Source organism: Peromyscus eremicus, chromosome 6 (assembly GCF_949786415.1).
Source record: "Peromyscus eremicus chromosome 6, PerEre_H2_v1, whole genome shotgun sequence".
NCBI classification, from domain to species: domain Eukaryota; kingdom Metazoa; phylum Chordata; class Mammalia; order Rodentia; family Cricetidae; genus Peromyscus; species Peromyscus eremicus.
In genome coordinates, this window is record NC_081421.1 from 66,426,015 (window position 1) to 66,451,649 (window position 25,635).

General features: G+C 42.6%; 2 protein-coding genes across 2 annotated transcripts; both read left to right on the plus strand.

Moving 5' to 3' along the window:
• Positions 1–1,212: 1,212 nt before the first annotated feature.
• LOC131912558 (speckle-type POZ protein-like) lies at positions 1,213–2,367 on the plus strand. Its single transcript, XM_059264863.1, has one exon. The coding sequence runs from the start codon at positions 1,224–1,226 to the stop codon at positions 2,301–2,303; it is 1,080 nt and encodes a 359-aa protein (XP_059120846.1). The 5' UTR covers positions 1,213–1,223; the 3' UTR covers positions 2,304–2,367.
• A 13,089-nt stretch (positions 2,368–15,456) lies between these two features.
• On the plus strand, positions 15,457–25,156 carry LOC131913763 (speckle-type POZ protein-like). Its single transcript, XM_059266547.1, is given in 3 exon segments — positions 15,457–15,733; positions 24,056–24,944; positions 24,946–25,156. Coding segments are annotated over 3 exon segments (1,377 nt in total).
• Positions 25,157–25,635: the final 479 nt, after the last annotated feature.

Consider the following 25,635-nt stretch of genomic DNA (forward strand, 5'->3'; position numbering starts at 1 on the left):
TGTGAACACTGAGACCCCTGACAGATAAGGAAATCACCCCTTCCTGGATCATGTTTATGGGAGGAATTGGTGCAAAATCCCTAGAAGAGTCAATAACAGCTGTCTAGGAATGGACACCATACCTTATTTTATGGAGATGAACCACAGTAAGCAAAATATACTTGTGATGGTTATTCTTAGTTCTCAACTTAATCAGACATGGAATTAACTAAAACCCTAAAATGGAGGTCATAATAGTGAGAAGTGTTTTGCTTCATTTAATGTAGGTAGATCCATTTCAAGGACAGACTTTGGAAGTAAAAAGAAACAAACATCTAATCCGGATATCAGGACACACACCTTTAATCCAGATTTTGAGGTTGGAAGACACACCCTAAATTGGGCCACACCCTCTGCTGGAAGCATATAAAAGGACAAGGAATCAGGAAGCGCTTGCTATTTGCCTGCTTGCCCTCACCTTGCAGCAAGTCCATCCCTTCCCTGGCAATAGAGATTATTTGGAACACCAGCATATACTGAACACCAGTAGACACACCCAAAGTTCTGCACTGAGTAAGTACTGGAATCTTGGTCTTTCCCTTCATAGGTAATGTGGGAGTTAGAGGACTGCAGCCCAAATTGATTCTAATAAACCCCCTTTCATCTTATATAGAGAGATTCCTTGCATATATTCTTTTTTTTTTTTTTTTTTGGTTTTTCGAGACAGGGTTTCTCTGTTTAGCTTTGTGCCTTTCCTGGAACTTACTTGGTAGCCCAGGCTGGCCTCGAACTCACAGAGATCCGCCTGGCTCTGCCTCCCGAGTGCTGGGATTAAAGGAGTGCGCCACCACCGCCCGGCTCCTTGCATATATTCTACCTCTAGAGAACCCTAGTACAACATTTTTTATATGAATTAATAGAATGAATGATCAAAACTATTCCAAAGCTGTGTATATTTGTCAAATCTACTTACCTATTGACCTAAGATTCAATCTAGAAAATAACGGAGTGATGTAAGTGTATCAAGTAGCCTAGACTGTGTTCTCTGAAATTAGCATTGAAATCTCGATAGAAAATATCAGAGACCATAGTTTTCAGCCTGCTAGAAGAGGGAACAGATGAGAAAAAAAACCCTGAAAATCAAAATCCTGTCTGTTATTGCATCTCACAGGGTGAAGAAGTGAAAACACTTGCTAGTTCTTCATTTTCAATCCAGTTGAACCTTCAAACGACCTGCAGGAAAAATGGCAGGAGATGAGATAGCCCAGAGATGGGACCACAAACAAATCAGCTATCAGAAATTCTCCTACAGGTGGACCATCAGCAACTTCCCTTTTATTGCTGAGGAAATGCTGGAAAGCATTACAAGCCCAACTTTCTCAATAGGAGCCAATGACAAATGGTATTTGAGAGTACACCTGAATGGAGTCGATGAAGAAAGTGCAGATTTCCTGTCAGTTTACCTAGTGTTGCTCAGCTGTCCAAAGAGTCATGTTTGGGCAAGGTTCAAGTTCTGGATCATAAGTGCTGAAGGAGAGAAAACCAAAGTCAAGAAGAGCCCAGGAGCCTATAGGTTCATGCCACGCAAGGCCAGGGGTTACAAAAAGTTTATTCTTCAAGATTTTCTCTTGTCCCATGCATTTTGGCTCCTGCCAGATGACCAGCTCACCCTTGTCTGCAAGGTGAGCGTGGCCCAGGTCTCTTTGAGCCTCTCTGACCAGAACAAGAAGCCAGGAATTCTGGTGCCCAGATGCACATTGGCAGATGAGCTAGGAGAGCTGTGGAAGAATTCCCAATTCACAGACTGCTGCCTAGTGGTAGCTGGCCAAGAATTCTGGGCTCACAAGGCCATCTTAGCAGCTCGCTCTCCAGTTTTCAGAGCCATGTTTCAACATGACATGGAGGAGAGCAGAAAGAATCGAGTTGAGATCACCGACCTGGAGCCGCAAGTCTTCAAGGCAATGATGGACTTCATTTACATAGGAACAGCACCAGACCTGGACAGCCTGGCAGCTGCTCTGCTGGCAGCTGCTGATAAGTATGGCCTGGAGCGTTTGAAGGTCATGTGTGAGGATGCTCTCTTCAGAAACCTCTCTGTGGAGAATGCTGCCCACACTCTCTTCCTGGCTGACCGCCACAGCTCAGGGCAGCTGAAAACCCAGACACTGGATTTCACTGCAGCTCATGCTTCTGAGGTCTCTGAGACCTCAGGCTGGAAGACAATGGTGGGCTTATATCCCCACTTAGTGGTTGAAGCTTATGGTTCCATGCCTGCTCACTGCCCTTTCTTGGAGCACCCTATTAAATGCTTGAAGCGATCCTAGGACCTGGCAAACCTTTTCCCACACTTGTCTCCCAGAAGCAGCAGTCATGGTGTTACCAATGATACCTAGGCAGACTATGGGATGTGTGGAAAATTTCCAGTGAAACTAGGGTATAACAGCATGGTGGCTGAGGCTTTATACAGATGTAAAGGAGTCAATGTCAGGTTGAGGGACCGGGAGTCTTGGACTCTGGTAAATCTACACATCCTCTACTCTGTTGTTATACTGGTTTGATTTTTGTCTAAGGAGTTAGAATCTGAAATTCATTTTAACTGCTGGCACCAAGCACATTACAACAGGGTTTCATTGGATAAACCTACCTGAATTGAACTGTGCAGAAGATATGGTCAAAGACTTAGAAAGAAGAAAACAAACATGAATGTTTGATTACAAGAGAAGCAAAGAGAATGAAGAAAGTTTTTCTCCAAACTCAGTGTTTGGGTCAGGGGAGATGACTCAGTTTGCAAAAGCAATTGCTGCTCTTGCAGAGGACCTTTTCTTCAGTCCTCCTCTTTTCTCCATGGGCACATCCATCTCAAATAAATAAAATACCCAAATAAAATATCAAATGAATAAAAATTGTAAAATCAGCTTATGGATTCCAGTGGTGTTTCTGTTTGAAAACGGCCATTTTAGTCCATCCAGCTGTGCTCAGCTGTAGAAGTTGGTGCAGTGTCTTCACTGACACACACACACACACACACACACACACACACACACACACACACAATCAACCAATCAATGAGACAATACCTAATGAATTCTGTTACACTCAGAGATTGACACAGTCCAATGGACATCAGGTGGGATTTCTCCAACAGCTTTTGGGAGCTGATACTGACATCCACAGTCAAATATTAAGCGGAACTCAGTGAACCTCAAGGAAGAGAGGAATGCAGGCTGATTTGGTTTATTTCTCTTTCTGTTTTGGAAAGGAAATATCTTTAATATCTTTACATAGCCCTGGCTGTCTTGGAATCCAATCTAAAGAACAAGTTGGACTAAAAAAATGCAGAGATCTGCTTGCCTCAGTCTCTTGAGAGCTTGGCTTAAATGCTTGACTTCTTTTTTTCATTCAAATTTTTATTGATTCTTTGTGGGTTTCACATCATACATCCAGATTCATCCATCTCCCTGTCCCTTCATATCCACCCTCCACCCTTACAACCTCTCCCCCAAAACAAAACAAAATTCAAAAGAGAAACAAAAAAATCAAAACAAAGACAACCAAACTGTGGGAGTCTGTTTTCAGGTTCCTCGTGGCTTTACCCAGCAGATCCGCATAGAGGATGATTAGGACTAGGGGCCTGAGTGCAGGTGTCTGAGATGGTCTGCACTTGGCTATGCTTTGGGGGCAGGTCTTTTGCTCCACCCCTTGGCATCTCTACAAATTTCCTGGGGCAGAGACAGTCAGGGCCCATTTGAATAAGGATCCAGGCCCACCCGAGTCTATCCTGTGTTTTCTCTCTGTTTCTCTCTTCTCTATTTCTAACTAAGTCTCTTATCCCTCAATCCTCAAGAGTTCCTGGGTAAATAAGTGTGGGGGCTGGTCCCTCCACAGCAAACTAACTTATATACAAAAATAAAGTCCCAGAGTGGAAGCTCTAGTGTGACACAGTGAGTCACACATTATACACTTTAGTCCATACATCTTAACTTGTAAGTGATCATTACAATGAGTCATTGTTCTGGTTTGAGGTCTCTGGCTTTTGCTACACTGTCAATAGTGGACCCTCACTGGGAATCCTCTTGGATAACCTTCATTGTTGCCTTGTGTCATAGAGATCCTGCATCTTTGAATCTGCAGGTCCAGCCCCTTCACATGCTCCAGCAGTTCATAAATGAGGTGTGTAAGCGTGTGTTGCAACTCTTGGGGTGACAGGGTGCAGGTATCCTGACTACTTGGGGAGTCTATCTATACCTTGAGCTGCTAAGACAGGTGTGGTGGCTGGAGCTGTAATGGAACAGCTCAGCTCTAAAGGAAACGGTATCATGAATGCTCGTAGAGTCATGCTGTACCTTGAGATGCTAGGACACCTCTAGCTATACCTTGAGTTGGGGTGTAATGGGGGGATGGACTCCCAGCAAGATATAGCAATCCTGCTATTTTCCTGGAGAACTGTTCCAGCTGAGCTTTGCTGAGCCCCCACTTACGAGGGCTTCCCAGCAGAACACTGCTTCTTCTCTGGCCCAAGATGTTGCTTCTTTTGCTTCACTCTGCTAAAGGGGAATCCCCTGCAGAAACATAGCAATCTCCTCTGGTTCCAGTGAAGAGTTGTTACTTTTTCTGCTCTGCCTTGCCCAGTCCCCTAAGGGACATCTCAGCAAGGTTCTTCTGTTCTGCTCTGCCTTACTTAGCCCCCTAATAGAATGTCTGTCCAAGGTTTTTTTTTTTTTTTTGTGCTCAGGACATCTTAGCAAGGTTTATCTTCTCTGCCCCAGTGAATGAAGATCTTCACACACAAGATTTTTTTGAGAAAGAGATTTATTTGGGAAGGAGAAATCCAAGAGAGTGGCTGCCTCTACCAGGGTGGGAAAGAACGGCTGACAAATAAACAGGGAGGTGGTTTATATAAGATTCCTTAGTGGTGGACTTTCTCCAGGGAGAAGGTTTTCTGCTCAGGAATTGGTTAGTTTCATTGGTCGGGGCAGAGATGTCCCTGATTTCAGAGCCAACCTGTGTTTCTTTCACTGGCTTTTCTTAGCTTTTTGGCTCTAATTCTAAGGCCAGGGCATATTTCTTTCACTGGCTCTGAACCTAGGGATAAAGTGTGTTTCTTTGGCACTGTTATCAGAGTCAGGGCATGTTTCTTTGGTTCTAGCTTTAGGGATAAAGTGTTTCTTTCACTGGCTCAGGTCCCAGTTCTAGGCTGTGTTTCTTTCACTGGTTATGGATCCCGTGAGTCAGAGCGGGTTTCTTTAGCTGATCCCTTTTCCCTACAAGGTGCATGTTGAGCTTGTCCAAATTGTAGCCCTGTTTCTGGGCCTGGGTGGTAGCTGGGTTGGTCAGTGTACCAGCTTTCCCTCATGGACACAACAGGGCAAGCTCTCCAGCATTGCTTTTGCTACCTCACTCACTGCAGCTTCCAGCAAGGAGTGTGGTCACTTTTCCAGCCCTCCTGCCATCAGGCCATCACACATTCACACACACACACACACACACACACACACACACACACACACACACGCAAAACCTCCTGACCAACCCCCATCAACAAGGTCATGTCTGCTGTGTTTTCCTGGTAAGGTACAGGAACCCTTCTCCTGAGTATTGCAGCTGGTGAGGAGCAGGAGTTTAGGCCATATAAGAAATTACAGAAAAAAGCAATACAGTTGACATGAGTAATTCTGTTGTATTTTAATAAGAATGGGTTCATACAGATATTTGTGTTTTCTTTCAATATCTTTATCATATGATATAACATCCAATAATAGAGTACTAATGATTATCATATTTAAATTTGAGATGCAGGGACACTTTGCTCAGCCTGGGAGGAGGGGAATGGATCTGCCTGGATTGAATCTACCAGGTTGAACTCAATCCCCAGGGGAGTCTTTGCCTTGGAGGAGATGGGAATGGGGGGTGGGCTGGAGGGAAGGTCGGGGGAAGAGAGGGGGAAGAAAAGAGAATCCGTGGCTGATATGTAAAATTAAATTAAAGTATAAAAAAAAAGAAAGAAAGAAAGAAAGAACATTCATCAAGGGACATTGCCAACTATGCTAAATTTATGATGTATTTGAGATTGTATGGGGGACAGTTATGTTAGGTGAAATTATAACCTGCTTCAATATATACTGCATTTGCAATTGTATATGGGATAATTAAATTATGTTTAGGTGTAGTTATGAGCTGGTTATTGTTTTCATTTGGAAATTAAGCATGACATAAAGAGATAGGATTGTGGGTGAAGTTGACAAGGGGTGAACTTGTAAATGCTATTCTTATTTGTGAATTTGACTACATCTGGAATTAATTAAAATCTTAAAATGAAGGGCACATAAGTGAGGGATATTTTGATTAATTTAAAGTAGGAAGAATCACTTCTAATCTGGATCTTGAGGCAAGGAGACATACTCCTTTATTTTGGATCTTGATGGAAGAAGACACACTTTTAATTGGGCCCCACTTCCTGCTGGGAGCCTGTAAAAAGATGAGGAAGAAAAGATTTTGGTCTTTGCCTGCTTGCTCTTGCCATGTGGCAAGTTTGTCTGCTAGCAGAGTCTACCCAAGTGGCTTTGAAACAGCCACACTGGCTGCTACTTCTGGAAGTCACCTGTAGGTCAGAGCTAAACATGTTCTTGGATTGCTTCAGACTTGACAGAGGGGGTTCCAGGATCAGACCCTGTGCAGAAGCAAGGAAATAGTATGCTTCAGCCACCAAGTCGTGGTATGAGCCCAAGATTGTCTTCCAGCCTGAGGACTCAGAGACATTAGAAGCATGAGCTGTAATAAAATCCAGTTCCTGAGTTTTCAGCAGCTCTGCATAATACTGTTTAGCCAGTATTAGGATGTGGGCAGCATTACTCACAGAGAGGTCCCGGAAGAGGGCATGGTCGCACGTGACCTTCAAATGCTCCAGATCATATTTGTCAGCAGCTGCCAGCACAGCATCTTCCATGCTGTCCAGGTCTGGTGCCTTCCCAGTGTAAATGAAGCCCATCATTGCCTTGAAGACTTGTGGCTCCAGGTCATGGATCTCACCTCGGTTCCTTTTGCTCTCTTCCATGTCATGTTCAAACATGACTCTGAAAACTGGAGAGTGAGCTGCTAAGATGGCCTTGTGAGCCTGGATTTCCTGGCCAGCTACCACCAGGCAGCAGTTTGTGAATGGGGAACTCTGCTCTGCCAAAGCTCTCATAGGTCATCTGCCATTATGCACCTGGAACCTGGATCCCTGGCTTCTTGCTCTGATCAGAGATGCAGAAGGAGTCCTGAAACATGACCACCTTGCAGAGGAGGGTGAGCTTGTCATCTAAGAGAATCCAAAGCCCATTAGAAGACAAAATCTCCAAAGATGAACTTTTTTGAATCTCCAGTGTCAGTTTTGCAGGAACCTGATGACTCCTGAGTTCTTCATAAATTATGTTTTCTCTCATTTGGCAAGGAGGATCTACAACTGGAACTTTGCCCACAGTGGGCTCTTTGGACAGCTAGCAACACTAAGTAAGGTGACAGGTAATCTTTGCCTTATTCATCAACCCTATCCAGGTGTACTTTCATACACCATTTCTGTTTGTCATTGGCTCCTGGTGAGAAAATGGGATGTTTAATATCTTACCACATTCCCTAGAAGCAAAAAATGGAAGTTGCAGATTGTCCACTAGTAGGAGAAATTCTGGATGCTGATCTGTGTGTAGCCCCAACTCTTGAGTACCAGGAACTCTCACTTATCTGCTTGTGATGGTTTGAAATCAAAGCTGATCCAAAATGACAAACTGGTATTTTTTCTGCTTCAACCTGGGGTCACAATTACAAATATTTTTTTAGATTTTTAGTTTCTGTTTTTTTCTCTGAACCTTCTTCAGTGGGGGATAGAAACTTGTATCTCTTTCAAATTTGCTATCCAAATTTTAATATTAATTTCAGAGAAGTCAGTCTAGACTACTAGGGACTGTTACATCACTCCATTATTTTCTAGACTGAATCTTAGTACAACAGGTAACTTCTTTTGACCATTATTCACAACTGTTAAATAATTTGGGACATTTTATTCACCCATATAAAGAAGTGTTGTGCTAGGGTTCTCAAAAGTACCAGAATATAAAGCATAAATCTTTCTATAGATGAGGGAGGGGTGTTTATTAGCATGACTTAGGACAGCAGTCCTGCTAATCCCACAATTTGTAGCCATGAAGGGAAAGTCCAAGAATCCAGTACTTACTCAGTCCACGATGTTGAACAGGTCAACTGGTCTTCAGTATCTCTTGGCATTCCAGAGAAGCATTCTCTAAAGCCAGGGAAGGAATGGACTTGCTGAAGGTGAGGGCAAGCAGGCAAAGAGCAACAGCAGAGGGTGTGGCTGAACTTAGGGTGTGCCTTCCAGCATCAAGATCTGGATGAAAGGTGTGTGTGTCTCCAGGTCCTGATATCTGGATTAAATGTTTATCTCTTTCTACCTACAAATACTTATTAGAAGTGGATCTACTTCTGCTACTTAAGCAGAAAAATCTCAGAGATGCTTCTTCCATTTTAGGACTATAGTTCTTTCCAGATGTAGTCAAGTTGGGAACCAAGAATGAACACCATAAGTGAATTTTGCTTTGTGCTATGTGAAGTCTTAAATGCTTCTCAATTCAATCATGTTGACTGATTTGATTTAGCCTGTCATTACCTTATATTTCACATTTTAAACTGTGAGTTCTGTCCTCTTCATACTTTGAACTTCCATGCTTCCATACTCTGTAGAAAGTATTCTGGTTTGCAGCAGAAGATATTAAACAGTTATGAGGAGGGCATTTTGAGACAGTTCCTCTTCTAATTGTGGTCTGTAAAGTTCTCCCCACATCTATCATCTCTCTCCAGCTCATCATGTCGTGAACGACTCACTAAGGCTGGAGGACAGGAAAACAACTTCAGTGATTCAATCCACTCAGCAATTCCCAGCCTAGCTCCCCTGATAATTTGGCTCCAATGCTGCTTATCCCTAATAACAGGATAAATCAGTCAACTAGTTTTAATCTCTGAATTTTTGGTTCCACAGCTGGAACTTATGGCAGGTGACTAATTACTAGATTCTTCACCGTGTGGGTTTAGGCTCAGTGTGGTACAAACCTTTCCCTCAAATCTGTCATTTGAAAATAGGCAATCACTTCAAGACCCCTCATTTGCAAGAAAAAATGCTCTCCCTTGCCAGTCCTGAGCTCTTATGAGCATGCTCTTGGAGAATGGGTGCCACCTCTCACAAGGGAACTGAGGCTCCTGGGGGCAGACAGCACTAGCTGTCTCCCTATAGACTCTTGTTCCAGGGTTGTGACTGGTGGAACTTTCATTTGGAGTAGGTAGTTCACTGGGTAATCTAACAGAGCCAAAGGTGTTCAGGACCTCAACAGGGTTGGCACAGGTCTTATTGGCAAGAGTGTCCTCATACCAAAGAAAGCCACTGGTTACCACAGGAAAACAAACTGAGAGAAACACATAGAAACAGATGCAGGCAAAAGGACACACACAGGTGACGTGGGGATACATAAAGAGACACACACAGAGAGACAGAGAAAGAGAGATGGGAAGAAAGAGACAGAAAGATCGAGAAAGAGAGAGAATAAGTGAAAGAGCCAGAAACTTTGAGAGACACAGTTAGAGGAGAAGAAAAGACAGTCAGAAAAATGAGACTGAGAAATAGAGGGAGACAGAGAGACAGTAAAAGACCAGAGAGGAAGACACTATAATGACCACTAGAGGTGGTCTCTACACAATCATACACCTGAGCAGACATAAGGAATGGGACTATAAATAAATATGTGTATGTATATTATTATATATAATTACCTATATATTACTATATATGCAATAATAACACTACATACTGTATTACACTGTAGTGTAATTATTAGAATGCCATGTATGCTGTGGCCTGGCTAATCCAACAATGGCTGGCTATGAGCAGAAATTCCAAGAACTCAGAATATGCTCAGTCTATCAGGCTGGATGTCTCAGCTGGTCTTCAGTAGATACAGGAATTCCAAAGAAGCAGTCTCTAATGCTAGTAAAGGCAATCAAGCATGAAAAAGCAAAAAAAAAGTCTTCTTTGTCATAATTTCCAAATAAAACCAATAACCAGCTCATAATTACACATAAATATAATTAATTATCCATGAACACTTACATATAATCTTATGCCACAAGATATAATTGTCAATAATAAAACCTCAAAAGCATTATTAATTTAGTATAGATGGTGATGTGTCTTAAGGATATTGTATGAGTATCTCAAAGCTAAATATGATAACCATTGGTACTCCTTTTTGAGTGTTATATCACAGGATAAAGAAATTAAATAAAATCACAAATATGTGTATGAAAACTTTCTTAACAAAGCACAACAGAATCATTCATGCCAGCTATAATCCTCCTTTCTGAAACTGTTCACAAACACTTATCCTGTTTTTGTAACTACATTCTCTACTACTGGTGGACCAGCTTGTCTCCATATTAAGATCAGAAACCATCTTTTTCTGGGTCAAAAGTAGTTTGTTTCTATTTACTGTAAAACTTAGGTTTCTGGAATTTGACGTTCCACACCCTCTACCCTGATCTCCACCCTCAGAAGGTAAGATGTTCTGCTAAGTTCCCACATCACCAAAATATCTCCGGAACCCACAAGCCTTGGAAATGCTTTGCCTTGAATTTTGGGGGATATAAAAACCCCAATTCTACTATGTTGCTTGCAACTTTCTCAAACCTGGGTTTAGGGAGAAAACCTATTACTGCAGAAATTAAAGCTTACACAATTAGACTAATTTTTGAGCTAATGCCATTTATTCTTGCTCAGTAGGAATGACACTACCCACTCTTGGCTCTTTTCATGGAGGTGTGACCTATGTGTTCATCCTGGTGTGTCTCTGCCACATTACCTGCCTGTATTAAGATGTTGCAGTCTGCCATTGTCTTCAATTATAGAACAAGGTGGCATCAAGTGTAGTCCTAAAGGATTTCCTGCTCAACAGCCATAATCTTTCTTACCTCCATTGTGGAGCAGCACTCCAATTTCCTCTTGGTAATCTTAATCAATCACCTCTCCTAACCCTGTTATTTCTTGCTTAACTTGTTGGTTTAAGGATATCAGAAGCCCAAAGAGGCCTGGGTGATGTCTGAGTTGCCAGTTGAATAGAATGTTTGTTGTGGCATCAGTCAGGAACACTGCCTCCACACCATCACCCTGGAACCAAACTTCCAGGCCAACAGAATGTAAAGTTATGGGAACAGGCAGCAATTTTTTTTCCAGGATGTGACTAGGGGTGACAATGAGTGGAACTATTCCCTCTTCTACCATTTAATGCCTGGACCCATGAATGATCCCATGGAAAAACCTTAGCATTATTGGTCACTGGTTCAAAGCATATACTGTGTAGAATTCTACCCCAGTCCTCAAGGTTGATGCCACATCATTGGCTCTGTAACTGTGTCTTCAAAAGGCCATTCCATCTTTCTATCATGGCAGCTGATTTAGGAAATTGCTGAACATTGTAAGACCAGTGGATTCCATGTTTGCAGGCCACAGTTTTACCTCCCTGTCTGTGAATTTAGGTCCTTGGTCAGAAACCATATTGTGTGGAATACCATGATGGTTGACAAGGCATTCTCTTAGTCCTTGTGTGGTAGTTTTTGTAAAATCATTACATGTTGGAAAGGTAAATCTATACTTAGAAAAAGTATCTACTCCAATAAGGACAAAGTGTTATCTGTTTCATAGAGGAAGAGGTCCAATGTAATCATGCTGTCACGAAGTGGTTGGCTGGTCAGCCTGATGAAATTGGGACATATCTTGGGCTCTGTGCTTATCTCTGCTGTTGTGAGATCTGGCATTCAGCAGCTGCTGCAATCCAGGTGAGTCTTGATGAGTGGATGTCGGATGTCGATGTGGTTGATCCCATGGATAAATCCTCATCTCAGCATGGCTACTCTGATCATGGGCCCATTGGGCAATAACAAGGATGGCTTGGGAAAGAGGCTGACTGTGCACAGAATGGATCTTTGTAGCTATTGATTATTGAACTCCTCCTGTGTTGAAGTCACCTTGTGATGGGCATTTATGTGGGACACATTAATCTCCACATTCTTTGCTCTCCACATCTGTCCATGTGTTTCTTCCTCAAATGTCTTTCTCTCCATTTTTTTCCTTTCTTCTTTTTATTTAAGCTTCTCATTCAATACACCATGAAGTCAAAACACCCCACTTTTCTCAGATCTACTACTGCTCTATTTCTCTTCAGAAATGAGCAGGCTTTCTGGAGATATCAACCAAACTCAGCATAACAACCTTCATATCAAGGCTGGAGGAGACAATCAAGAAGGAAGAAAAGTTTCTCAAGAACAGGCAACAGAGTCAGAGGCACACCATGCTCCCAATGTTAGGAATTCCATAAAACCCCCAAAGCTAAACAACTACAACCTGTATCCAGAGGACATAGTAAAGACATCTGCACGCTCTATGATTGCCTCTTCAATCTCTGTGAGCCCCTATGAACACTGCTTATTTGATCTTGTGGGCTGTGTTCTCCTTGTAACCTTGACCCCTCTGGCCCCTCAATCCTTCTTCACCCTCTTCCTTGTTGTTCCCCAAGTTCTGCCAAATGTTTGGCAGTGGATCTCAGTATCTGTTCTCATCAGCTGCTGGGGAAACCTAACAGATAACTATTGGGCTAGGTACCAATATCTGAGTATAAGAGAATATTATTGGGTATCATTTCATTGATTTTTTTGTCAAATGTCTTATTTGGTTCCATCTAGGTCTCTGTGCCACCCAGCTTCTGGTTCCTGACCGTCCACATAGTGTTGGGCATCAGCTCCCTTGCTTGGCTTGGCTCTCAAGATAGACCAGTCATTGATTCATGACTCCCACAAGCTCTGAGCCAAAATTGTCCCAGGTACTCTTGCATGCAGGTTGCAGGTTCAAGGTTTTGTGGATGTGTTTGTGTCCCAGTTCCACCACTGGAAGCCTTTTCTGGTTACCAAAGATGGCTGGTTCAGGCTCTTTATCCTACATTACTAGGAATCCTTCCTAAGGTCACCCTCTCACACGTTATAGGAAATTTCTACTGTACTAGGTTTCCAATCTCCACCTATATTTCCTCCATTTCCAGTTGTTTCTCCTGTGTTCTCTACCTCCACCCTTCCTTCCCCATGGGAGGTCTGTGCTGGCAATGTAAAATATATGGTTTGCAAATAAAGGGTCTGGCAGGGATTGCCTACTTCATTTCAAATCACACATTTGAGGGAATCAGTACTTGCACTCTGACCTCAAAACCACATAGAGAATAGTCACTGATGTTACTAGTTTTCACCTGCCAAAGGTTCCTAAGAGGAAACAAAATTTTGGTCATCAAAACCATTTCATTGATTTAACCTGTACTGAGTGATGAGCAGCATTGGGGCCAGATATGCAGGCTGAGATTGAATCACTGAAGTTAATTTCCTGTCCTCTAGGCTTACAGCCTCTTGATATGATGAACTAGGGAGAGATGATAGATGTGGAGAACATTTTACAGATCACAATTCAAGGGGAATGGTCTCAAAACCTCTTCTTCAGTAACTGTTGAATATATTCCATATCCTTTGGAAACCAGAATACTGGCTCATTTTTACAGCCCAGCAGAGTAAGCACAGAAGTTCTAAGTGTAAAGAGGATAGAACTCCACCAGTGAAGGATGAAAACTATGAAGTTTTGAGAAGCTGAATCTTGGCACTCACCATGATGGAATTGAGAAGCACTAAGGATCTTCTTATAGCACACTCTTAAGTGGATCTGGAAGATTGTTTCCAAGAAGATTTATCTGAGGGTGAGGGGCAAGATCACCAATGCAAGTTGGTGGACCAATCCTGGGGACTGTGAATCTGATAGGAATGAAAGGCCAGAAATAAGACAGCCACTTTCAGAGGTTTCTGCCTGGCTCTGTATCCTGCCCTCTCTATATGAATTCTTCAACCATGACCTGCATCTTGTGGACACTGTGAGTCCTGACAGGGTAAGGGAAACACCTCTTTCCAGATCCAGGTCATAGGAAGAATTAGTGCAAAACCTCAAGAAGATTAAAAAATGGCTTTGTAGGAATGGACAGACGAACCACACTAAGGAAAATAGACTTGTGGTGGTTTTTCTTGTTTCTCAATGTGACTACACCTGGAATTAACTAAAATCATAAAATTCATGGCACAACAGTGAGAAATGTTGTGCTTAAGGTAAGTAGGTAGGTCCACTTCAAATAGAGACTTTGGAGATAGAAAGAAACAGTTAACCCAGATCTCAAGGCCTGAAAACACACACCTTTAATCCACAACCTGAGCCTGGAGGACATACCCAAAATTGGGTCTCACCCTTGCTGGAAGCATATAAAAGGACATGGAGGAAGGAAGCTCTTTCTCTTTGCCTGCTTGCCCTCACCTTGCAGCAAGTCCATTCCTTCCCTGATGTTAGAGAATTTCTCTTTGGAATTCCAGCATATACTGAAGACCAGCCAACACTTCTAACCTCCTGGACTGATTAAGTACCTGACTGTTGGATTTTTTCTTCAAGGCTAGCCAATGTGGGATTAGTGGGACTGAAGCATTAAGTCATTCTAATAAATCCACTTCCTTCATACCCAGAGAGATTCCGTGTACATGTGCTGTTACTTTGGAGAACTGAAGTACATTTTTGATATGAGTGTATAAAATGATCCAATTTTTCAAAAGTTGTATTTAATGGTCAATACTAGTTACCTATTGAACTAAGGTTCAATCTAGAAAAAAAATGGAGTGATGTAACAGTCTCTAGTAGCCTAGATTGTCTTCTCTGAATCTACTATTGAAATCTGGATAGAAAATTTCAGAGACTCAAGTTTCCACACTCATAGAGGAAGGAACAGATGAGAAACAGAAACTAAAAATCTAAATCTGTGTGTATTCTTGTGTCCCACAGGGTAGAGATAACACAATTGCTAGTTCTTCATTTTGGATCCAGTTGAACCTTCAAACTACCTCCAGGAGAAATGTGAGAGGACAGGATAGCCCAGAGCTAGGATTACACACAGATCACTATCCAGAATTTCTCCTAGAGGTGTACCATCAGCAACTTTTGTTGTATTCTGGAGGAAATTCAGGAACACATTAGAAGCCCAACTTTCTTAATAAGTGCCTATGACAAATGGTGTTTGAGAGTAAACCCAAAGGGAGTGGATGAAGGAAGTGTAAATTACCTGTCAGTTTACCTAGTGTTGCTCAGCTGTCTAAAGAGTCATACTTGGGCAAAGTCTTAAACACTGAAGGAAAGAAAATCCAAGGTGGGGGAGCCAGAAGGGCTTTAGGTTCTTGCCATGTTATCACTGGGGATTCAAAAAGTTCATCCTTTGAAATTTCCTCTTATCCCATGCTTCTTTGGTTCTCTCAGATTATGGGTTCATCCTTCCCTGCAAGGTGAGCGAGGTCCAGGACTCCTTCAGCATCTCTGACCAGAACACAATGGCAGGGATGCAGGTTCCAAGCTGCACATTGGCAGATAAGCTAGGAGAGCTCTGGGAGAATTCCCACTTCACAGACTGCTGCCTGGTGGTAGCTGGCCGGGAATTCCAGGCTCAAGAGGCCATCTTATCAGCTCACTCTCCAGTTTTCAGAGCCATGTTTCAACATGACATGAAGGAGAGCAAAAGTAGCCATGTCGAGATTCATGACCTGGAGCCGCAAGTCATTAAGACAATGATGGACTTCATTTACACCGGAAAGGCACCAGACCTGGACAGCATGGCAGATGTTCTGCTGGCAGCTGCTGACAAGTATGGCCTGGAACGTTTGAAGGTCATGTGTGAGGATGCCCTCTGCAGGGAGCTCTCTGTGGAAAATGCTGCCCACACTCTCTTCCTGGCTGACCTCCACAGCTCATGGCAGCTGAAAACCCTGGCACTGGATTTCATTACAGCTCATGTTTCTGAGGTCTCTGAGACCCCAGGCTGGAAGATAATGGAGGGCTCATATCCCCACTTGGTGGCTGAAGCATATGGCTCCCTGTCTTCTGCACAGGATACTTTCCTGGAGCCCCCACTCAAACGCATGAAGTGATCCTAGAACCTGGTCAGCTATGACCTATACTTGTCTCCAAGAAGCAGTCAGTGTTGTTACCAATGACACCTGGGTAGACTATGGGATTTGTGGAGCATTTTCAGTGAAACTAGGGAAAGACAGATGGTGGTTCAGGCTTTAATACACCTGTTAATGTGTTGAATGGACAGTTAGAGAGAGGCAGAGACTGGACTCTGGCATATTTTGTGGTTTGATAATTTGTCTCATGAGTTGGAAACTGCAATTCAATTTAGTTGCTGGCTCCATTGACATCTCAAGAGGGCTTCTTTGGAGAAACCTGTCTGGATTGGACTGAGAAGAACATATGACCAAGGGGTCAGCAAAGGGCCAAACAAAAATGAATGTTTGCTTACAAGAGAAGTAGAAGAGAATGAAGACTTTTTCTCTAAACTCTGTGTGTGGGACTGGAGAGATGAATCAGTTGCAATAGCAGATTCTCTTGCAGAGGACCCTTTTTTCAGTCCTCCTCTTGTCTCCGTAGGCACATCCATCTCTGTAGACAGTACTTAACCAAATAAAATATCAAATGAATAAAAATTTTAAAATCAGTTAGTGGATTCTGGTGGTGTTTCTGTTTGAAGAATCCTATTTTAGTCTATCCAGCTCTGCTCAGCTGTGGAAGTTTGTGCTGAATCCTTACTCCTACACACACACAAAATTCAGTGAAATTATCCCTAAGGAAATTCTGTTATACTCATAGTTTGATGCCTAGCCCAATCGACATCAGTTAGGCTTTCTCCAGCATCTGATGAGAGCAGATACTGAGGTCCACAGCCAAAGATTAGATAGAGCTCAGGGAACCTCAAGGAAGAAAAGGCATGACTGTAGGGTGAATCAAAGATATCATGTAAAAGGAGCACAGAGATTCAACTAAACAGGGTCCATGGAGGTTAACAGAGACTGAAGAGGGAATCACAGAGCATGCATGGGTCTGTACTAAGTCCTCTGTGTACACACTGTGCTTGTTTAGCTCATGGGTTTTACGGAAGTTCTAGCAGCAGGAGTATGGGGAGTCTCTGAACTATTTGTCTGATCTTGGAACCTTTTGTTCTTTCTGGATTGGCTCCTCCAGCCCTGATAAGAGTGTTTCTGCCTACTATTATTACATTTTATTATCTTTTGTTCATTTGATATGCCCTGGAGACCTGTGCTTTTCTGAAGGGAAACAGAGGAGTAGTGCATATATTTGGAGTGGAGGGTAGGGAGACTATGGTCAGATGGGATTGTATGAGAGAAGAAAAAATAAAAACACAAAAAAGAAAGAAATATGAGAAAGACATTTGGGGAAGAAGTATTTGGACAGATCTGCAAAGGAGCAAAGAATGTGAAGATTATTTTGTCCCTTGTAAATGTCCACAAAATTTGTCTTCACTTTTAACCTGATTACAGTTGCTGCTGAATGCCAGATCTGCCCAGAGGTATCACCGTTTCCTTAGCCTGGCCACCCAACTACTTCATGACAGGATGACTACATTGGGCCACTTCCTCTGTGGAATGGACAACGTGGGATAGGATTTACCAGGAAGTATTTTTCTCCAAAGCCCTGACTTGGATGTAGGCACCAGGTGTTAGAAAAGGAAATAGAAAAGAAATCAATCAATCACTATCACCCCTAGTGACATCTTGGGGAAAAAATTGTTATCTGTTTCCATGATTTTAAGTTTTTCTGGCCTGGAAGTTTTGATTCCAGTGTGAGTGGTCAGGTGGGGGCAGTGCTCCTGTTTGGAGCCAGAACAAACAGTTCATTGACCTGGAAGCTCAGACTTCTCCCAAGCCACTTTGAGCTCCTGATGTCCTTAATCCAACAGACCAAGAAGGAAATAACTGGGACCTATTCTTTCTGATTTTGTTTATCTTAGTGGTTAGATGCATCTGGAAGAGTGTTTCCAAGTAGAATTACCTGAGATGCAAGGGAAAGATCAGCACTGTAGTGTGCTGAGTCATCCCGGTACTATGAATCTGAATGGAATAAAACGCAGCATAGAAGAGAGTCACCTTCAGGGGTTCCTGGCTCTGTTTCCCACTCATTATGTATGAGCTCTTCACCTGTCATCCATATTGTAAAAACTAAGACCACTGACAAGTTAAGGAAAACAAGGAAAAGTGACTATTGAACTTTGCCAAGACAAGGTAAGATTGTCTTTAAAAATTCCTGCTTCTGAAAATGGTCTGTCAGATATTCTAGGTCTGTAGATAAATCGGTTGCCATAATAATGCCTAGGAACTTTAGGTGACTGTCCAGGCTGCCAACTGTCTCTGTCTATTCTCACAAGAATTTCAGAAAATGCTTGCTTGCATTTTTGTTTTCTGTCTGTGAAAAAGCAAACTCACCTAGGAGGAATAGATGCCAGGAATTAATCAAATTGAGAGCTAAAATCAATATAATACAAAAAAAGAGAACAATACAAAAAATTAATGAAACAAAGAGTTGGTTCTTTGAGAAAATCAGCAAGATAGACAAGCCCTTATCCAATCCAGCAAAAGGTAGAGAAAGAGCATCCAAATTAACAATATCAGAAATGAAAAGGGAGACAGAACAACTAACACTGAGGAAATCCAGAAAATCATCAGGTAATACTTCAAAAACCTCTACTCCACAAAACTGGAAACCTAAAAAATGGATAATTTTCTGGATAGGCAATACATACCTAAGTTAAATCAAGATGAGATAAACTATTTAAATAGTCCAATAACCCCGAAGGAAATAAAATCATTCATTAAAAGTCTCTCAACCAGAAAAAGCCCAGGACCAGATGGTTTCAGCGCAGAATTCTAACAGATCTTCAAAGAAGTGTTAATACCAATATTCTTTTATATATGTATATATATATATATATACATATATATATATATATATATATTTACTAGGAGGTTTATTTTTTATTTATTTATTTTTTAATGATTCCATGTTCTTATTTTTTTGTTTTGCAATACAATTCAGTTCTACATATCAGCCACAGATTCTCTTCTTTTCCCCCCTCCCGCCCTCCTCACCTTTCCCCCAGCCCACCTCCTCCAGGGCAAAGCCTCTCCAGGGCAAAGCCTCTCCAGGGCAAAGCCTCCCCTGAGGACTGAGATCAACCTGGTAGACTCAATCCAGGCAGGTCCAGTCCCCTCCTCCCAGGCCGAGCCAAGGGACCCTGCAGAGGCCCCAGGTTTCAAACAGTCAACTCATGCAATGAGCACAGGACCCGGTCCCACTGCCTGGATGCCTCCCAAACAGATCAAGCCAATCAACTATGTCAGCCATTCAGAGGGCCTGATCCAGTTGGGGACCCCTCAGCCATTGGTTCATAGTTCATGTGTTTCCATTCGTTTGGCTATTTGTCCCTGTATTTTATCCAGCCTTGCTCTCAACAATTCTCGCTCATATAAACCCTCCTCTTTCTCACTAATTGGACTTCCAGAGCTCCAACAGAGGCCCAGCCATGGATCTCTGCACCCAGATCCCTCAGTCTTTGGATGGGGTTTCGAGCATGACAATTAGGGTGTTTGGCCATCCCATCACCAGGGTTTGTCAGTTCGGGCTGTCTCTCGACCATTGCCAGCAGTCTGTTGTGGGGGTATCTTTGTGGATTTCTGTGGGCCTCTCTAGCACTTTGCTTCTTCCTATTCTCATGTGGTCTTCATTTACCATGGTCTCTTATTCCTTGTTCTCCCTCTCTGTTGTTGATCCAGCTGGCATCTCCCGCTTCCCCAAGATCTCTTTCCCTCGACCCTCGCCCTTAATTACCCCCACTCATGTCCAGGCTGTTCATGTAGATCTCTTCCATTTCTCAGTCATTGGGTGATCCCCGTGTCTTTCTTGGGGTCCTGTTTTCCAGGTAGCCTCCCTGGTGATGTGAGTAGCAGTCCAGTCATCCTTGTTCCACATCTAGTATCCTCCCATGAGTGAGTACATACCATGTTTGTCTTTCTGAGTCTGGGTTACCTCACTCAGGATGATTTTTTCTAGATCCATCCATTTGCCTGAAAACCTCATGATGTCATTGTTTTTCTCTGCTGAGTAGTATTCCACTGTGTATATGTACCACATTTTGTTTATCCATTCTTCAGTTGAAGGATATCTAGGTTGTTTCCATGTTCTGGCTATGACAAACAATGCTGCTATGAACATAGCTGAGCATATACCGTTGTGGTATGATTGAGCATTCCTTGGGTATATGCCCAAGAGTGGTATAGCTGGATCTTGGGGGAGATTGATTCCCAATTTTCTAAGAAAGCACGATATTGATTTCCAAAGTGGTTGTACAAGCTTGCATTCCCACCAGCAGTGGAGGAGAGTTCCCCTAGCTCCACATCCTCTCCAGCATAAGGTGTCTTCAGTGTTTTTGATCTTAGCCATTCTGACAGGCTTAAGGTGGTATCTCAGAGTTGTTTTGATTTGCATTTCCCTGATGATTAGAGATGTTGAGCAATTCCTTAGATGTCTTTCAGCCATTTGAACTTCCTCTGTTGAGAATTCTCTGTGTAGCTCTACAGCCCATTTCTTAATTGGACTGTTGGGCATTTTGATGTCTAATTTCTTGAGTTCCTTATATATTCTGGATATCAGTCCTCTGTCAGATGTGGGGTTGGTGAAGTCCTCTTACCATTCTGTAGGCTGTTGCTTTGCCTTGTTGACTGCATCCTTTGCTGTACAAAAGCTTCTCAGTTTCAAGAGGTCCCATTGATTGATTGTTTTTCTCAGTGTCTGTGCTACTGGTGTTACATTTAGGAAGTGATCTCCTATGCCAATGCATTCAAGACTACTTCCTACTTTCTCATCTAGAAGGTTCAGAGTAGCTGGATTTATGTTGAGGTCTTTGATCCACTTGGACTTCAGTTTTATGCACTGTGATAGATATGGATCTATTTGCAGCCTTCTACATGTTGACATCCAGTTGTGCCAGCACCATTTGTTGAAGATGCTTTCTTTTTTTTCCACTGTACAGTTTTGGCTACTTTGTCAAAATTATATCTTCATAGGTGTGCAGATTAATGTCAGGGTCTTCAACTGGATTCCATTCATTCACATGTCTGTTTTTATGCCAGTACCAAGCTGTTTTTATTACTGTAGCTCTATAGTAGAGCTTGAGGTCTGGGATCATAATGCCTCCAAAGGTTGTTTTATTATACAGGATTCTCAATTTGACTAGTCTTTCAGAGTTGTTCCATCCTCTTTAAGAAAGTAACTGTGATGGTATGGAGAAATGGTTCAGGAGTCAAAGGTGCTGAATACCTTTCCAGAAGACTGTCATCCAATTCACTTCATTAATAGGTCAGCTGACAACAGTCAGTAACTGCAGTTATCCAGTTATCCAGGGGATCCAACAGCTTCTTTCAGCCTTTGAGGTACCATATGCTCATGGTGCACTGACCCACATGTGTAACAGGGCCCAGACATTAGCAGGCCCCCATAGGTAAGCACAACTGTCTCCATGAAGGAAGTACCATTCTAGTTGTACAACCCAGCACTTGTCTACAAAAAACAGTAACCCCTACCACAGATAAAACAAAGGCTTAATGCACCAAAGTCCATAGTTCTAGGAATATCTCTAAATGTTCAAACCTTGCTTGAAATATAGTACCACATTTCGCTTCTGTAGTGCTACTTTGGGCTAACGTCTTCTTAACTAAAGTTTGTCAACCCAGAATATGGGAATTTTGCTTAAAAGCCCACACTGAGAAAGGCTAGTTACTGCACTGGAATCCCAAATACCTCATGTGTTTGCCAACTGGCTAAGAAGGACTTTCTATTTTCCTAAATCCATTTTCAAAGTCTCTTCTCTCTCTCTCTCTCTCTCTCTCTCTCTCTCTCTCTCTCTCTCTCTCTCTCTCTCTCTCTCTGTTTCTGTGTGTGTGTGTGTGTGTTTCTGCAAGTCTTTCTACATGTTACTGTTATTACTGTTTTGCTGTATTGATTGTTGACTTTCTCTGTTTTATGGACACCTCTGCTGCTTAAGATTTTGCCTTCTCATGTTGGGAATCTGAATCACTTTGGCTGTGCCATGTCCCCCAGAGAATGGCCTACCTGAAATAAAAGCTACACATGTTCCATTCCTGGAATGAGAAACTATAAGAAAAGATCTTAAAATTGAGACACAGGCAGGAGTCATTTCCCCATTGAGAGAATTGCTACCACTCTGCAGGAGCATGCTCCTGGAAGCTCAGAACTTATAGGTAGAGCACTTTTCTTACAAATGAAGGGTCTTGCAGGAATTTTCTACCTTCATTACAAATGATGTATTTGAGGTAAGGGGTTTCTGCCACCCTGGCCCTAAACACATACAGAAAAGTCACAGAGGCTACTAGTTAGCCACCTGCCAAAGGTTCCTAAATGAGGAACCAAAAGTTCAGAGATCAAAACCAATGGATTGATTTATCCTGGATTGAGGAATGAGCAGCATTAGAGCCAGATTTCAGGAGAGCTAGGCTGGGAATTGTTGAGTTGATTGAATCACTGAAGGTATTTCCCAGTCCTCTAGGCTTGGTGAGTCCCTCTAGACATGATGAACTAGACAGATGATAGATGTGGGCAGCATTTTACAGATCATATTCTAGGAAGAACTGTTTCAAACCCCTTCTTCAGTAACTGTTGAATATATTCTGCACCTTTTGAAAACCAGAATACTGTCTCATTTTTAAAGCCCATCAGAGTAAGCATGGAAGTTCAAAGTTTAAAGAGGACAGAACTCACCAGTGGAGGATGAAAATTATGAGGTATTGAGAAGCTGAATCATGGCAGTCAGCATGATGGAATTGAGAACTTAGGATCTTCTCATAGCACACCCTTAGTGGATTGAGAATAGTTTTTCCAAGGAGAATTATCTGAGGGGGAGGGGCAAGATCACCAATGAAAGTGTGTGGAACCATCCAAGGGAATGTGAGTCTGGATGAAAGGAGAGGCCACTTTCAGAGTTACTGCCTGGCTCTGCTTCTTGACCACCATATAAGAATTCTTCCACCCTGATCTCCACGTTGTGATCACTGAGTCCCCTGACAGGGTAAGGCACCACCTCTTTTCCGATCATGTTGGTGGGAAGATTAGTATAAAACCCTGAGAAGAGGAAATAACAGCTGTGTAAAAATGAACACCATGCCTATTTTATTTAAGATGAACCACAATAAGCAAAATACACTTGTGATGGTTTTTGGGGGTTCCCAACTTAACAAGACATGGAATTAATTAAAACCCTAAAATGGAGGTCATAATAGTGAGAAGTGTTTTGCTTCATTTGATGTGGGTAGATCCAATTCAAGTACAGACTTTGGAGGTAAAAAGACACAAACACTTACTCCAGATCTCAGGGCCTGAAGACACACACCTTTAATCCTGATCTTGAGTCTGAAAGACACACCCTAAATTAGGCCACACCTTCTGCTTGAAGCCTATAGTAGGACATGGAAGCAGGAAGCTCTTGCTATTTGCCTGCTTGCCCTCACCTTGCAGCAAGTCCATCCCTTCCCTGGCAATAGAGAGTATTTAGAACTCTAGCATATACTGAAAACCAGTGGACACATCCAACATCCAGCACCGAGTAAGTACTGTAATACTGGACTTTCCTTTCATAGGTAATGTGGAATTAGCAGGACTGCAGTCCAAAGTCATTCTCATAAATCCCATTTGATGATATATATATATACCTTGTATGTATTCTGTTCCTCTAGAGAACCCTAGTGCAACATTTTCGATATGAATTAATAGAATGAATGAGCAAAACTATTCAAAAGCTGTGTATAATTGTCAACACTAGTTACTTACTGAACTAAGATTCAATCTAGAAAATAATGGAGTGATGTAAGTGTATCTAGTAGCCTAGACTGTGTTCTCTGAAATTAGCATTGAAATCTGTATAGAAAATATCAGACACCCAAGTTTCCAGCCTTGTAGAAGAGGAAACAGATGAGAAACAAAAACTAAAAATCAAAATCCTGTCTGTTATTGTGTTTCACAGGGTGAAGAGAAAACAATTGCTAGTTCTTCTTTTTGGATCCAGTTGAGCACTCAAACTTCCTCAAGGAGACATGGCAGGAGATGAGATAGCCCAGAGATGGGACCACACACAAATCAGCGTTCAGGATTTCTCCTATAGGTGGACCATCAGCAACTTCCCTTTTATTGCTGAGGAAATGCGGCAAAGCATTAGAAGCCCAACTTTCTCAATAGGAGCCAACGACAAATGGTGTTTGAGAGTATACCGGAAAGGAGTCAATGAAGAAAGCGCAGATTACCTGTCAGTTTACCTAGTGTTGCTCAACTGTCTGAAGAGTCATGTTTGGGCAAAGTTCCAGTTCTGGATCATAAGTGCCAAAGGAGAGAAAACCAGTGTCATAAAGAGCCCAAGAGCCTTTAGATTCGTGCCAGGCCAGGACTGGGGTTACAAAAAGTTTATTCTTTGAGATTTTCTCTTTTTCCGTGCATTTATGCTTCTTCCAGATGACCAGCTCACCCTTGTCTGCAAGGTGAACATGGCCCAGGTCTCTTTGAGCCTCTCTGACCAGAACAAGAAGCCAGGAATTCTGGTGCCCAGATGCACATTGGCAGATGAGCTAGGAGAGCTGTGGAAGAATTCCCAATTCACAGACTGCTGCCTAGTGGTAGCTGGCCAGGAATTCTGGGCTCACAAGGCCATCTTAGCAGCTCGCTCTCCAGTTTTCAGAGCCATGTTTCAACACGACATGGAGGAGAGCAGAAAGAATCGCGTTGAGATCCCTGACCTGGAGCCACAAGTCTTCAAGGTAATGATGGACTTCATTTACACAGGAACAGCACCAGACCTGGACAGCATGGCAGCTGCTGTGCTGGCAGCTGCTGATAAGTATGGCCTGGAGCGTTTGAAGGTCATGTGTGAGCATGCCCTCTTCAGGGACATCTCTGTGGAGAATGCTGCCCACACTCTTCCTGGCTGACCTCCACAGCTCAGGGCAGCTGAAAACCCAGACACTGGATTTCATTACAGCTCATGCTTCTGAGGTCTCTGAGACCTCAGGCTGGAAGATAATGGTGGGCTCTTATCCCCACTTAGTGGTTGAAGCTTATGGTTTCATGCCTGCTCACTGCCCTTTCTTGAAGCACCCTATTAAATGCTTGAAGCGATCCTAGGACCTGGCCAACCTTGTCCTACCCTTGTCTCCCAGAAGCAGCAGTCGTGGTGTTAGCAATGATACCTAGGTAGACTATGGGATGTGTGGAAAATTTCCAGAGCAATTAGGGAATAACAGCATGGTCGCTGAGGCTTAATACAGATGTAAAGGAATCAATGTCAGGTTGAAGAAGGGGGAGCCTTGGACTCTGGTACAATCTATGCAGCCTCTACCATGTTATTGTACTGGTTTGATTTTTGTCTAAGGAGTTAGAATCTGAAATTCATTTTAACTGCTGGCACCAAGCACATTACAACAGGGTTTCTTTGGAAAAACCTAACTGGAGTGAACTGTGCGGAAGATATGGTCAAGGACTTATAAAGGAGAAAACAAACAGGAATGTTTGATTACAAGAGAAGGAAAGAGAATGAAGTAAGTTTTTCTCCAAACTCAGTGTTTGGGACAGGAGAGATGATTCAGCTGGCAAAAGCAATTGTT

What these genes read in the sequence shown, in the direction of transcription:
- LOC131912558 (XM_059264863.1), top strand. Translation starts at nt 1,224, where the DNA reads ATGGCAGGAGATGAGATAGCCCAGAGATGGGACCACAAACAAATCAGC.